Raw genomic sequence first — 16,078 nt, forward strand, 5'->3', positions numbered from 1 at the left:
TTGTCCCAGTTGGAGACTTCGGAGTGGGAAGCAGAGTCATCGCGCTCCAGTAGGAGCAGGAGGTCCCGGTCCCGCAGAAACCATCAGCCCTACCTGGCACCATGGCCGAGTCAGTGGCAAGCCCTACCTCAGTGGCCCATCACCAGAGCCGGGGTAGATCCAGGTCGGTGTTGGTAGTCTCAGCATCCTTTGGGCTGCCGCAGACACCTTCAGCACCAGGGACATCAACGGTAATGCAGCCGATCACAGTACTGGCATTGACGGTTTCGGCACTGATACCATCTGAGGTGGCGGCACCAACACTCTTGGCTCCAGGAACCTTCCTGTCGGCTTCAGCACCAGAGATCTTTGCTCTTTGGGACCCCAGAGGGGCCAAGGGCAGAGATCAGGCTCTGGTTCAGGTCAGTCTCTTGTCCTCTTCCTCCCCGGACGAGGCAGTGGTTGGCACATCGACTGCCCCAGCCTTGGAGGACAGCAAGGTTCTACAACAGCTGCTGAGACAGGTGGCCCAGAACCTTAACATCAAGACAGAGGAAGTGGTGGAGGATGCCAACCCTATGGTTGATATCCTTTCCCCTCGTGGGCCATCCCGTATTGCGCTACCGCCGATAAAGACTATCGGTGAAGTCACTAAGACCTGTGGCAGACTCCAGCCTATTTGCCTCCTACCGCTAAGAGATATGAGCAGAGGTATTTTGTCCCCTCCAAGGGGTTTTAACATCTTTATATGCACCCCCTGCCAGATTCCCTGGCAGTGGATGTGGCCAACCAGTGCGAGCACCAGGGCTACCTTGGGCCCTCCCCAAAAAATTGAGAGGCCAAAAAATTGGGCCTTTTCTGGAGGAAGGTGTACTCAAGGTAGTTGGGGAGGTGGGGCATTGCAGCTCCGCATTGCGAACCAGCAAGCCATGGTCAGCAGGTATAATTTGAATATCTGTGGGGTGATGGCAATGTTTGCAGAGTTCCTGCTCCTGCACTCATGCGCAGAATTCTCTGCACTAGTGGAGGAGCGCAAGCTGATTTCCCGCACTTCCCTACAAGCAGCCTTACACGCAGCATATGCAGCTTCCCGCACCATGGCGACTGGGGTGGCCGTGAGAAGGAGTTCCTGGCTGCAGGTCTGGCCTCCCTTATGAAGTTTATCAGACAATCCAGGACCTCCCGTTTGAGGGTCTGGCCCTGTTTTCAGAAAAGACTGACTGTCGGCTACACAGCCTGAAGGACTTCAGGGCCACCCTAAAGTCCCTTGGGCTCCACACTTCCTCCATGCAGTGGAAACATTTTTAGACTGCAGCCCCCGCCAAAGTTTTACCAGCCGCAGAATAGGCAGGAGAGTTTGTGGTGGAGGAATAGGAACTCCAGGAAGAGATCACACCTCTCGTCTGGTCAGGGCTCTGGCCAGTTGAAACCTTCATCAAGCTAGAAGCAGGCCTTTTGAAGGTGCGAATGAGAAAGGCGCACCAGTACAAAGACTGGATCCATCCCGCCTTACCGTTTTGTCCCAACTATTCCCTTTCTACCCTGCGTGGTCCCGTATCACATCAGATCGTTGGGTGCTCCGCACAATAGAGAGGGGATACTCCCTCCAATTCTCTGCCTTCCCACCGTTCCACCCCCCCCTTCCTCATCCCTCTTCAGGGACCCTTCTCACGAGCAACTCCTCTTATAGGACATGCAATCGCTCCTATCGCTGGGGGCAGTGGATGAGGTTCCTCAGGAGCTGAAGGGCAAGGGCTTCTATTCCTGTTATCTCCTAATACCAAAAGCCGAAGGTGGCCTCGGGCCCATCCTAGACCTGTGAAATCTCAACAGATTCATGAAGTTTTGCATGTCTCTTTGGCCTCCATTACCCCTTCCTTGGATCCAGGGAACTGGTATGCCGCCCTCGACTTGAAGGATGCACACTTTCACATAGCAATCACACCATCCCACAGAAGGTACCTCAGGTTTGTGATCAACCATACCCATTACCAGTTCACAGTCTTCGTTCGGCCTGTCATTGACACCTCAAGTGTTTACCAAATGCATGACAGTTATGGCTGCATTCCTGTGCAGGTGGCAAGTACAGGTGTTTCTGTACCTCGACGACTTGCTGATCAAGGGCCGCTCCAGGCTTCAAGTGGAGGCACAAGTTGACTTCATAAAAATGACATTCGACGAACTGGGCCTTCTTCTGAACGTGGGAAAATCAACGGTTCCCTACCACCACAGCAAGGAATTGCCTGAATCTCCTGGAATATATGGCCAATTGTACATACATAGTGCAACACGCCAGGCTCAGACTCCGGCTGCTCCAATCATGGCTAGCCTCATTGTATCGGCCGGTGAGGAACAAGTTGGACAGGGTCATCCCTCTACCTCACCCAGTCCTGGACTCCCTCCTGTGGTGGCTCGACCCACAGGTAGTGTGTGCAGGAGTCCCCTTCACCGAGCCTCAGCCAGCCCTCTTACTAGTGACGGGTGCGTTGGTCTTGGGATGGGGTGCACATCTGGGAGACCTCAAGACTCAAGGTCTCTGGTCCCAGGCAGAACTTGCTTTCCACATTAATGTCAGAGAACTGAGAGTGTTCCGCCTAGCATACCAGACCTTCCAAGCTCATTTGGAAGGAAAATGTGTGTCGGTAATGATGGACAACAGCACAGTGATGTTTTATATAAACAAACAAGGGGGTGCACGCTCCTCTGCCCTTTGCCAAGAAGCCCTCAAGCTGTGGGACTTCTGCGTAGCACATTCGATACACCTGGAAGCATCGTACATTCCTGGGGTACAGAATGAGTTGGCGGACTATCTCAGCAGGTCATTCCACGGCCACGAGTGGTCCCTGCACCTGGACGTCATGAACTCTATCTTATAACCGTGGGGGTTTCCCCAGATAGACCTGTTCGTGATGCAACAGGAAGTGCCAGCAGTTTTTTGCTTCTTCCTGAATCACAGCCCAGGCTCCATCACGGATGCATTCCACCTTCCTTGGGGGGACCATGTCCTCTACGCATTTCCTCCCTTCCTGCTCATTCACAAGGTGCTCCTCAAAGTTCAGAGGGACAAGGCCTACGTTGATAGCCCTAGCCTGGCCCCATCAACATTGGTACACATCTCTCCTGGAAATGTCCGTGGAAGCCCTAATCACCTTGCCCCTCTTCCCAGACTTGCTAACTCAAAATCATGGCCATCTCCAGCATCTGAACCTCAAGTCATTGCACCTCACGGTGTGGTAGCTCCATGGCTGAACCCGATGGAGCTCTCCTGTTCAGACCCGGTCACAGAAGTCTTCCTTGGCAATAGGAAACCCTCTACCAGGGCTACCTACTTGGCCAAATGGAAGAGATTTTCAGTCTGGTCAGTGCAACACTATCTGTCTCTGACGCTCATGTCTATTTCCCTTATACTGGACTACCTTCTCCATCTTAAGCAGCAGGGGCTGTCCATGTCGTCAATAAAGGTTCATTTGGCTGCCATCTCTGCCTTCCATCCACGTGGAAAGGGCTGGTCAGTCTTTGCCAACCTTATGGTCAGTTGTTTCCTGAAAGGTCTCGACAGGCTATATCCGCACATCCGACAGTCGGTCCCGGCCTGGGACCTCAATCTGGTTCTTTCCAGACTGATGGGGCTACCCTTGGAACCGCTGGCAACATGCTCTCTGCTCTACCTTTTGTACAAGTGTGTGTTTCTGGTAGCTATAACCTCAGCCAGAAGGGTGTCTGAGCTCAAGGCCTTAACATCAGAGCCTCCTTACACTGTGTTCCACAAGGACATGGTTCAGCTCAGACCCCAGCCAGCATTCCTCCTTAAGGTTGTCTCCCGGTTTCATGTCAACCAGGACATTTTTCTCCTAGTTTCTGATCCTAAGCTGCACACAAGCAGCAGGGAACGAAGACTTCACTCACTAGATGTTCGCTGGGCATTGAGTGAACCAAATCGTTCCGGAAGTCCATTCAGTTGTTCATCGCGGTAGCAGACAGAATGAAAGGGCTTTCAGTCTCCTCCCAAAGGATTTTGTCATGGATCATTTCCTGCATCCGGGCATGCCACGACCTGGTGAAGGTACCTGCTCCTCCGCTCACAGCACACTCCACCAGGGCACAGGCTTCGTCAGCAGCGTTCCTGGCACATGTTCCAACCCAGGAAACATGCAGAGCGGCAATGTGATCCTCTGTTCATACATTCATATTGCATTATGCCATTACCCAGCAGGCCAGATACAATGCAGCCTTTGGTAAGCGGTGCTGCGGGCAGTGAACATTTAAGCTCCGCCACGCCTCCAAATTTAGGCTTGGGAATCACCTAATTGGCATTGACATGAGCAACACATCTCCAAGAACAACAGTTACTCACCTTCTCATAACCGTTGTTCTTTGAGATGTGTTGCTCATGTCCATTCCAATATCCACCCTCCTACCCCTCTATCAGAGTAGCCGGCAGGAAGAAACTGAGAGGGTGGTGGTTTGGCAGGGCGCTATATCGAGCGCCATGAAGGTGCAACCACAGGGGGTGTCCAGGCCAACCCTATGGATACTATTAGGGGGAAAATATTCCAGCTGTCATGCACGCGCTTGTATACACACCTAATTGGAACGGACATGAGCGACACATCTCGAAGAACAACAGATACAAGAAAGTTAATAACTGTTTTTTTCTGCAGTTCTTAATGTTTAGTCATTTTACTCCTATAGCTTGACAGTGAACGTTTGGAACAAATATCAAAGATAGCCCTGATGAAAGAGACCATAGATTCTGTGGAAATGGAGATGAAAATATTGGCAAGAAGGGCACTGGATTCAGAAAGTGAGCTCAGCAGACAAAAAGCAGAGTGTACTTCACTAAGGTAAATAAAATCATATACATAAAAACTACTGCAATTATAAAAATAAGCATATATCCACTGTTTTTTTCAAAGCTATTCTGTTTATTTAAAGGAGAAGGAGCTTGTGACAGAGTGCTCTCATGAGGGGCCCTCAGATTTCTAATCAGCTCTCCTCCCTTCCCCAGTCTTCACCTTGGTCTGATATAGCCTAGGTTTGTTGACCTTCAGAGCATGCTGCAAGGCATATCTATTTTCTCTGGCTTTTGCAAAAGGTGAAATTTTATGGGGATTGAGGTTTGTGGGGTTAGGGATTTTTCTAGGCGTGTTTAAGGGTTACATTTTGTTGGCTATTGTTGAGTCAGCAGCTTAACTCCTTTAAGACCTTTGTTTACTTCTATAAATTGAAGTAAATACAGAAACAAACATACATTTCATGTAATAGCCAGGTTTTCGGCCTTCTCAAGCTTCCCTCTCTCTGTCCTTGAGAGAGGCTCCAAGAGGAGGAAATGATATTGGAGCTTCTTTCAAGGACTGGAGCTACCAGCCTGACTGGAACTTCTAGCCACTACCAAGAGCCACTAGTGGGACAAGAGCCATGAGCCATCCTCACGAGAGGACTACAGGGAAGAAGGCAAGTTAGGCAGCATGTGCAGGAGGAAGAGGGGAACCAGGTGGCAAGGGAGAACGATCAACAAAAGGGAAGCATGTGCAGAGAAGTGGGGAAGAAGAGGACAAGGTGGCACAGAAGCATATACAGGAGATAGGGGAACACATTGGAAAAAAAGATACTGTGATTCTTTTCCAAGATGGTAAAAAATCTAATTCCCTTAAACATACTTCAAATACATGTCTGCTGTTACTTACAAGTAATTGCTGTAGTTGCCATGGGAATGTTGCACTGTTATAAGTAGGTCTGTAATGGACAGGGGAGCTGCTCCACAGAATTGTGAATGTGAGTGGGGCTGGCCCACAATACTCTCTCTCTTTTAAGATGTGGCCTACATTAAGATGTAGGCCTACATTATCTGAGAAACTGCTACTTCCTGTTAGTCTTTCAGCTTCATGAGCACCATCAAAAAAAAATCTGTGTTCTTTATCTTAATTTCAATTATTTTTAAGATTGTTCTCATACCTCCAAAGTAGCACTAATAGCTCTTTCCAGTTCCAAAGCACAGTATGAGCAGGTATAAGCTTCGCTATCTAGCTCTATCAGTGCATCTCAGTCATGATTTATAACAGTTTGTAACTTTGCCCATCCCAGTCTTAGGCATTTTCTAAGAACATAAGGATGGCCATACTGGGTCAGACCAAAGGTCCATCCAGCCCAGTATCCTGTCTACCGACAGTGGCCAATGCCAGGTGCCCCAGAGGGAGTGAACCTAACAGGTAATGATCAAGTGATCTCTCTCCTGCCATCCATCTCCACCCTCTGACAGAGGCTAGGGACACCATTCCTTACCCATCCTGGCTAATAGCCATTAATGGACTTAACCTCCATGAATTTATCCAGTTCTCTTTTAAACCCTGTTATAGTCTTAGCTTTCACAACCTCCTCAGGCAAGGAGTTCCACAGGTTGACTGTGAGCTGAGTGAAGAACTTCCTTGTATTTGTTTTAAACCTGCTACCCATTAATTTCATTTGGTGGCCCCTAGTTCTTATATTATGGGAACAATTAAATAACTTTTCCTTATTCACTTTCTCCACACCACTCATGATTTTAAATACCTCTATCATATCCCCCCTTAGTCTCCTCTTTTCCAAGCTGAAAAGTCCTAACCTCTTTAATCTCTCCTCATATATGGGACCTGTTCCAAACCCCTAATCATTTTAGTTGCCCTTTTCTGAATCTTTTCTAATTCCAGTATATCTTTTTTGAGATGAGGGGACCACATCTGTACGCAGTATTCAAGATGTGGGTGTACCTTATATAAGGGCAATAAGATATTCTCCGTCTTATTCTCTATCCCTTTTTTAATGATTCCTAACATCCCATTTGCTTTTTTGACTGCTGCTGCACACTGCGTGGACGTCTTCAGAGAACTATCCACGATGACTCCAAGATCTTTCTCCCGATTAGTTGTAGCTAAATTAGCCCCCATCATATTGTATGGATAGTTGGGGTTATTTTTTCCAATGTGCATTACTTTACATTTATCCACATTAAATTTCATTTGCCATTTTGTTGCCCAATCGCTTAGTTTTGTGAGATCTTTTTGAAGTTCTTCACAGCCTGCTTTGGTCTTAACTATCTTGAGCAGTTTAGTGTCATCTGCAAACTTTGCCACCTCACTATTTACCCCTTTCTCCAGATCATTTATGAATAAATTGAATAGGATTGGTCCTAGGACTGACCCTTGGGGAACACCACTAGTTACCCCTTTCCATTCTGAAAATTTACCATTTATTCCTACCCTTTGTTCCCTGTCTTTTAACCAGTTCTCAGTCCATGGAAGGATCTTCCCTCTTATACCATGACAACTTAATTTACATAAGAGCCTTTGGTGAGGGACCTTGTCAAAGGCTTTCTGGAAATCTAAGTACACTATGTCCACTGGATCCCCCTTGTCCACATGTTTGTTGACCCCCTCAAAGAACTCTGATAGAGAGTTGATTAAAAGCTTTATTTTATTTTAATCCTTTGAGCTGTCCATTCTCTCAAAACGCCTCTAATTTTGTGGGATTCTTCACAGGAATGGACCAGCCTTCACAATTAAAGATAGACAAAGATAGACTAAGATAAACGTTGGTGCAATATCTGAGATTACTTGAAATATCTGAAGAAATGCTGATTTACTTAACTTTGGCAGTTGTGGTGACATTACAGAATGTGAGAAAAGCCATTTTAATATAAAATGTTTGCATTAAAGCTGTCACTCTTAATACTTCTACAGCTTATTAAATGAAAAGACAGAACAGAGTCTTTCAGAGACACAGCGACATCTTGCTAAAAAAAAATATGAATTACAACTTACCCAGGAGAAAATTATGGTTTTGGATGAAAAAATTGGTGAGTTAGATATTTAGTTAAAATTAATGGTAGAATTGCTTTCTCTCCCTCACTTCTTCCATGTTATATAAAAAGTAATGTTTACTCAACTATTTTATTTTATACTATTTTAAGTGTTCCAGTAGTACAAAGGAAAAACAATTAATTTGTCACCAGAATTTCAAAATTAAAATTGTCTTATATTTTATGGCTAGAGGAAAGCTTATGGGTACATCAAAAACCTTTTTTTTTTTTCTTACTTTCATTGACAAAAAGCAAACAACTTATTTTCTGTTTTTAGAAGGAGTTTTCTCCCTATCTCAGACCAGCATAATTAAGATGGTTATCAATGAAGTTTTTCCTGATAAACTGCTCATACTATTAGTTGAACAATAAGTTTTGTTACCCATTTGATTTGTTTGGGCTCATCAGTAATATTTGCTTAACAAACTGGAGCTCCCAATCCTGCAAGGTGCTGAGATAGCACTTCCTGGGACTGTTCCTTTAATTAAGGATGTAAGTAGTCACAATAAATTTTCAAATGCAGTACAGAGCAATATGCTAAAGACAGGAGTAAAAGAGTGGGTACAGGAATGGTGGGGCATTTGACTAAACTAGAGTCCAGTTATATAGCACTGGATAACTACTTTCTAGATCACAGTCAACATCATCTGCACTCACCAAAGTAAAATGCAGCAGTTTGCAAAAAGAAAAGAAAATTTATTATAGGTGGCAAAACCTACAGTTAAAATTGCCCAACGTTTTCTGTTATATGAGATTTTGTTTTCAGTTGCTTATGTGTACCTGTTGTGGTCCCTGGGAGATAGGGGACCTAACCCCGCCCAAAGCTAAAAACCCTCAACCAAGAGGGACCCAGGCCACAAATAAATTCTGGGGACAACAGATGGAAAAAAACAGGGACAGGAGTGAAGGTCAAAGGCTAAAGATTAGGGAATCGGAATGGAAGACAGCTCAGAGAACTCCTGACAGCACCCACTGCTCCTCAGAAGCATCTTAAGGAGTCAGTGGACACTGCCCAGAGGAACTCTGCTTGGAGGCGTGACTTAACAAGGGATTTGAAATAGGCCCCATAGTTGCAGAGTACCCCTTGGAAGTTGTATACTGTTTGTACCACTGGGGCAGGCAGATCTAGGCTCACCCAAAAATAAGGGCCCACCCCCTCAATTGAGGGGGAGGAACCACTAAGTCCAGGCTACAAGAAAGTAGTTGGGGTAACAAATGAAAAAACAGGAGCAGTAGTGAGGTGAGAGGTAAAGAATCAGGGATTCAGAAGCGGACATTGAGCAGAGAACCCCTGACAGTGCCCACTGCTCCTCAGAGGCATCCAGGGATAAACTAATGATTGACTGAGGGTGGATTTGTACTGATGACCTACAGGTGAAAGCCTGAATTATGTATAATTATCATGCCACCCCCAAGCCATTTGGTTCCCTCCCGTTGGAAGGTGTGGATGAATGAGGTAGGGGATTACAGAAAGGCTGGTCTCATGGTTAAGGCAGCTGAATGCTGCCATGGGGAAGTGGATTCTGTCCCTGCCTCTGCCACACAGTTCCTGTGTGATGCTAGGAAAGCCAATAAACCACATCTTTTAAAAGTGGTCACTAATTGTTTGTTCCTCATTTTCTGGGTGCCAAACTTGAGACCCTGGAGCCTGATTTGCAGAATTGATGAGTAATTCATTTGCAGTAATTCAGTCTTGGGGGCACATGTTCAATAAGGAGAAAACAAATATTAAATAGCAGCTCACTGAGTGAGCATCCCTTATTCTGTACGCTGAATGAGGCAGTGGAAAAACTGTGATAATATAACTAAAGGATGTATGATGATATGTATGCATAAGGAGACTGAACTAAAGTAGCACAGGCAACCTTAATTCTGGTCTGTCATAACTTTTGAGTTACTCCTGGGGGAATTTTGCACCTTGCGGGGGGTGCAGAATTCATACCTTCTGCAGATTTCTTGGCTCCCCTGTAGAAAAATGGGACAGCAAAGAAATCTGTGGGGAACACACATTCCTTCCGCAGCAGCCCAGGTGCATCTGCTGGGAGCAGCTGGCAGCAGAGAGCAGATGACCGCAGGGGAGTGGAGGGATGCTGGCCATGCATCCATGTAGAGATGTTTAGGGGGTGGAGCTGGGCACCTGCCTGCATGCGAATGAGTGAGAGAGACTCACTCTGTCCCTCTCCTCGCTGTTGCTGCATCCTGGGTTTGGAGATGTAGGGCTGTGTGAAGCAGTCTCTATCCCTGAGGCAGAGCAGAAATGTAACAACTAAACAGGCTGGCTGCTAATGTTCCCATTGTTTCCATTCTTAGTCAGTTAAGGCTCCTTTACCTTTCCAGAGTGGTGTAAAGGAGACTTATTTTAAATGACAGGAACGGAATCCTCAGCTAGGAAGGTCAAAGTGCTTTCTTGCTTTTTTCCTTTGCCAGAGAGGCACAATGGGGTTAGATTATAGCTCAGGATCTATTTTACTTATCCATTTTAAAAAAATGCAGGACAATGATTAGCAAAACTGTATGACTTTCTTGTGTGGAAGTCTGAGCAATTTAAAACAACATTCTACTTTACAGAACACCAAAATAAAAGTAATCTAATTTAAATGAAAATCCAGGATTATAACTGGAATGCAGGGTCTTGGTTACCAAGTATTTGTAACTTAACTTTCATGTGTTTAGGAAATGCTGAACAGTTATTGTGATTTTTTTTTTCTGATGGTAATTTAAATAAATTAACAAAATAAGTGGAACTGGTATGATTATATTGCATTATTTTGACAAAATATGCAGAATTTTGCATTTTTTGGTGCAGAATTTTGCATTTTTTGGCGCAGAATTCCCCAAGGAGTATTGAGTTCTTGACTTTGCAGCCTCAATACTTTTCTTTTAAATGTAGTTGCCTTGTGTGTAATACATATGCATGTAGGCATTCGTTGTGTCAAAAACATTTCATTAGTTATTTCTTAACTACTAAAACTTTGGTAATTTCTTATAAGTTATAGATAGAGCATGATCTAGGTTTGATTTACGTAGAGTATGTATGTATGTGTGTAGCTGGACTGCAGCTGTGAGCGTGCTTTCCAGCACAAATAGAGAGACACATGCTAGCTCTGCTCTAGTTAGCACGCTAAAAATAGTAGTGTGGATACAGTAGCACAGGAGGTGGTTTGGGCTAGCTGCCTGAGTACATACCCAGGGGGTCTGGTGCAACTGTATTTGGGCAGCTAGCCCATGCTGCCGTGGCCACACTGCTATTTTTAGAGCACTAACTTGAGTAGCATTTGTCTATCTGCTGGGATGCATTCTCGCATCTGCAGTGTAGACTTACCCTTAGTGCAGAGGTGGGCAAACTATAGCCCGCGGGCCACATCCTGAGCTCCTGGATGGGGAGGCTAGCCTCCGGCCCCTCCCCGCTATCCCCCCTCTCCCACAGCCTCAGCGCGCTGTGCTGCCAGCACTCTGGCCTGCTGCTCCTGCTGGGCAGTGTGGCTGGCTCTGGCCAGACGGCGGGGCTGCGAGCTCCTGCTGCTCTGAGCAGCATGGTAAGGGGGTGGGGAAGCGGGGGGGGGGGGGGGGTTGGATAAGGGGCAGGGGGTCCCAGGAGCAGTCAGGGAGCAGAGGGCAGTTGGATGAGGTGGAGGTTCTGGGGGGGCAGTCAGGGGACAGGGAGCAGGGGGTGGTTGGATAGGCGTGGGAGTCCTGGGGGGGCTGTCAGAGGGTGGGTGTGTGGATAGGGGTCGGGGCAGTCAGGGGACAGGGAGCGGGGGGCGGGATTGGATAGGGGGTGGGGCCCCGGGGGGGGGTTAGGGGCAGGGGTGTGGATACGGCTCGGGGCAGTCAGGGGACAAGGAGCAGGGGGGGTTGGATGGGTCGGGGATTCTGAGGGGGGCAGTCAGGGGGCAGGAAGTGGGAGGAGGCAGATAGGGGGCAGGGGCCAGTCTGTTTGGGGAGGCACAGCCTTCCCTACCCGGTCCTCCATATAGTTTCACAATGCCAATGTGGCCCTTGGGCCAAACAGTTTCCCCACCCCTGCCTTAGTGTCATATAATTCAGTTACAGCCTTCTAAAAGTGTTTTGCAGTATTTACGTGATATTTTATTATGAATTTGTTATTTTTCTTTAGTTACTCATTCTGAATACTCTTGTGTGGAATACTCAATGTCCTTTTTTGGTTTATAATTAGCATTTATAGATCTTTCTCTTTTAAGTAAACGTCTTTCTCTTAACATAACAGAGAAGACCAATGTTTTGCACAAGGACAAGAAAGTTTAATAATACCCAGCTTTACATTTTGTAATTTGCACTCTATTTTGCTCTGTTTTAAACCTATTTCCTAGGCACTTCAATTTACATTATTGAGTTATTATAATTATTATCTTAATAGTCTTAATATTTGCAATTAAAAAACACCCTAAAAAGGGGTAAATTTGCATGGAGTCTCTAGTAACTTAGGCCCTGATCCAGCAAAGCACTCAAGCACAGGCTTTCAGCATGTGAGTAGTCCCATTGACATTAGTAGGACTATTTCTGTCCCCATCATCATGCTTCAGTGCTTTGCTGGTTCTGGGCCTTAGTTATGTTTTCTTGTGGTTTAGAAGTGTATCAAGCTATGTGAAATGGAAAATAATTATTTGAGTTAATAAAAATGAGGCCTTTATGATTATATGTGCAGATAACTTTTTGAAACAAAATGTTTCACAACAAGAAGAAATCCATATTCTCAAAGAAACTATTGCTGAGCTGGATACAGAAAGGGACTCCTTACAAGAATGTGTGGATGAAAAAACTGAGAAAATTTCTTCTTTTCAAGAAACCCTGGCAATTAAAGTATGTTCTTTCATGTAAATTTCTATATAATTTATTATTGATTCATTAGTTTTAAAACATTTTTCATAATAGTTATATATGCAGAGAACCCATTAGGACCCCCCACCTCATCACTGGGATCCTCAAAAGTGCTCAGTGTTAGCTAAATTCTGCTCCCATTAAAGTCCATAAAAAACTCCCATTGACTTCAATAGCAACTGAGTTAGGCCAGTGTGGAGCTCCCCATCCTTAGCGTTTTGTACAGTCTAATTGTAAAAATGACAAAAGATGGGATTTTTACCACTTTCCTTGGGTGAAGCAGACTAAACTAACAGGCTAATAAGTTTCACTTTCAGAAACTTTTTCTTGAAATTCAGACTTAATTTTCTCTTCTAGGGCCCATTTATGTAACCAATACAACCAAATTGGTGATTGTAGTTACAACTTTGTTATCCCTTGAAATGGTTACAGTATATTTCCAGTTTGTAGTGCAAATGGGCCCTTCACAGGGCTCAAGCATTCAACATCTCCCCTTGGGATGTGTCTTTACTGTAGTCCAAGGTGTGATTGCAACCCAGGTAGATATACCCATGCTAACATTGCTAAAAGTAGCAGTGTAGATGTGTCAGAAATGCAAGTAGGTACCCAGAATTCTTCTTCGAGTGGAGTCCCTGTGGGTGCTCCACTTTAGATGATTGTGCACCGTGCAACTCTAGTCAGAGAATTTCGACAGCAGTACCTGACTGTGGTGCACATATGCTCTCCCTGCCTGGCACCTGCAGTGACAATTACCTAGTGATGTGCGGCTCCTCCCCCAGCCCTGTTCCTTCTTAACCTCCCGTGGTCTGAGTCGGAGCTCCAGCAGTGTGTGCACCTGCTTTACCTCAGATTTAGTTTAGTCAAGTAGCTTAGTGCAGTTAGGTTAGTTGGTTAAGAACCTTTTTATTTCTTTTTCTCCTGCATTTAAAAAAAAACACACCAACAACTTTTTTTCCTTTTGTCCCCTTAAGGGACGTTATTTTTCCTCAGAATGCCACGGTTACTTGGCCTTAAGCGCTGCCTCTGCTGTTGTGAGGCAATTCTGCTTTCTGACAGACGCTTGCAATGTGTTTGGTGCCTGGGAGAAACTCATGTGCCCCAGAAGTCCACCCGTTGCCAGTCCACAATCTTAAGACATGGACTAGGAAAGCGAGGGACTTTAAGCTGAAACTTATCCTATTGGAGAAGTCCCTCCGTCCTGCCTCAGACCCAGGCTAGCAAACTTCTCCTGCCGCCCTAGGCGGCTTCTGACAGACCCCTCTCCTCCACACCACATGGAAGGGACGTGTCTCCTAAAGTACTTGGAAAGAGGAGAAATAACACTAACCCTACCAAGACCATGTGAAAGAGGAAATGTTCCCTGACTCTGTCCACTACATCGGTACCAACCGCCCCACAGCTTAGTACCTTTGAGTCAGCAGGGACCTCTGGTACTGGCGGTACCGTCTCAGCTGCAGACCCTAAGCGGGCAGGCTCTAAAAAGGAGGGCAGGCAGAAGACTACCTCCTCCACCTGGGCACCGGCAGCACAAAGTGCTCGGTACTGAGCGACTCTGCAGTACAAAAAGCAACAGCACCACCTGCTGGCCCTATGTTGAATAGCACAGACACTGCACCGCACATTGCCACACCGTCCTTGGCACGCTGTCTGTCGGCTCCTTTCCTACTGGTACCACAAGGTCCCCTAGTACCATCGCCATTCTCTGTAACACCTTTCACACAGGTACCTCAAATAGTACCACAGCCTCAACAGTTCCTTGCTCTGAAGGACCTGAAAATTTCCCCGGTACCGGAATCGCCTCTACTCAGTACCAGTACTGCTTCGGTACTTTCACTACTGCTCACTCCGCCAACTGGAGCCATTTCTCCTTCCTCTAGTGAGGAGGATGAAGATGAGGAAGGGGAGGCTTTTTCCTCTCAACACTCTTCACCTATGGAAGGCAGAGTTCGGTCCGTACATCAGGAGTGTCCTAAGCCTCCGCCAGGGTCTGAATTGCAAGGGTGGTATGGTCACCCCTTGGGGCCCCCACCTATGCCCTTACCACCTCAAAGAGCATTCTGGGACCCAGGGGCAGCTTATAGACAGTTTTACTCCAAACCCCTAAGTGACACCGCGGAGGTACATAGGCACTCTTCACCAAGATCCACAGTGCCACCAGCTGCCCCTCCCGAACAGAGCCTTGAGGAGATGGAAGAAGTTTTTGCTCAGGAGGCAGCTCATGCCACCTGCACTTCATTCTCACCAGATGAGATGTTATGCCCCTTATGCCTACTGCTGGAGATGAGTTCAGGAATTTCCAGGAGCTCTTCAAAAGCGAAGATGCTCCAGATAACCCTAGAGGAGGTCTCTGAGTCACGTCACGAGCTCTTGGACATACTCCACGTGTCCACCTCCTCCAAGATTGCCCTTTTGATTTACTTCGGAATCATGGAACCCACCACAAATATCTGGCAAACCCTTGCTACCATCCTGGTCACATGTAAGAGAGTGGACAAAAAATATTACATCCCTTCAAAAGGGATGGAATTTCTATTCATACACCCTCAGACAAATTCATTGGCAATCGATGCAGTTAACGAAAAGAGCATTACTCTAGAATTGCCCCTTATGATAAAGCGTGGAAAAGACTGGATTTACTTGTCTGCAAGACCTGTTCATCAGCCTTCTGGATCGCCAGTTATGAAGCCCTTATGGTGAAGTATGACCATATAAACTATTCCAAATTTTCTGACTTTATTGACTACATACTAGAGGACAAAAGAGAGCAGTTTACATCGTTCATTTCTGAGGGCCACCTCTTAGCTAGAGTTGCCCTTCAAGCCTCTTTTGGACCCTGCTGACGCAGCAGCAAGGACCATTACCATTGCCACCGCCATAGTAATGCACCGGGCCTCTTGACTTCATCTGTAAGGCTTCCCTAGGGAGGTCCAAGCCATGGTCCAAGGTAGAGAACCTTCTGTTCGAGGGTCCAAAACTGTTAGCCGCCAAGACCGACAAGTCGCTCCATTTGTTGAAAGATTCAAGGTCCATGATCAGGTCTCTTGGTATCTGTACACCTGCAACAAAACGCAAACAAGGCAGGTATTATACATCACAGTGTCCCAGACAGGCCCCGTACACACAGCAACCGAGACAATATGATAACCAGAGGCACAGACAGAGACCACCCAGACGCAGACTAAGCTCTGCCCAAGCCACCACATCTTAACAACCAACCTCTAAACAGCAGATTTGAAGGTTTGGCCGAGGGTTTGCCAGACCTCCCCCAACTTTTGCTGCCAACACTACCTCCCACCAACCATCCCTTTACCAATTGTCTAACACCATTCTATCCAAACTGGCGAACCATCACCTCCAACAGATGTTTACTGGAAATGATCAAGACTAGGTAGGCCATCAGTTCCTCTCCATCCCTTCTACCCACTC

At 46.3% G+C, this 16,078-nt stretch overlaps 1 protein-coding gene across 4 annotated transcripts in view; it reads left to right on the forward strand.

Moving 5' to 3' along the window:
• Window positions 1-16,078, forward strand: part of TSGA10 (testis specific 10) — a 76,536-nt gene that overhangs the window by 21,457 nt on the left and 39,001 nt on the right. For all 4 annotated transcript variants that reach the window (XM_074965174.1, XM_074965183.1, XM_074965156.1 and 1 more), the window contains 3 exons: window positions 4,672-4,823; window positions 7,695-7,810; window positions 12,480-12,634. In XM_074965174.1, the coding sequence (XP_074821275.1) occupies window positions 4,672-4,823; window positions 7,695-7,810; window positions 12,480-12,634 (423 nt within the window). The remainder of the gene's footprint in view (window positions 1-4,671; window positions 4,824-7,694; window positions 7,811-12,479; window positions 12,635-16,078) is intronic.

This window comes from Natator depressus, chromosome 1 (assembly GCF_965152275.1).
Source record: "Natator depressus isolate rNatDep1 chromosome 1, rNatDep2.hap1, whole genome shotgun sequence".
Taxonomy (NCBI): Eukaryota; Metazoa; Chordata; order Testudines; family Cheloniidae; genus Natator; species Natator depressus.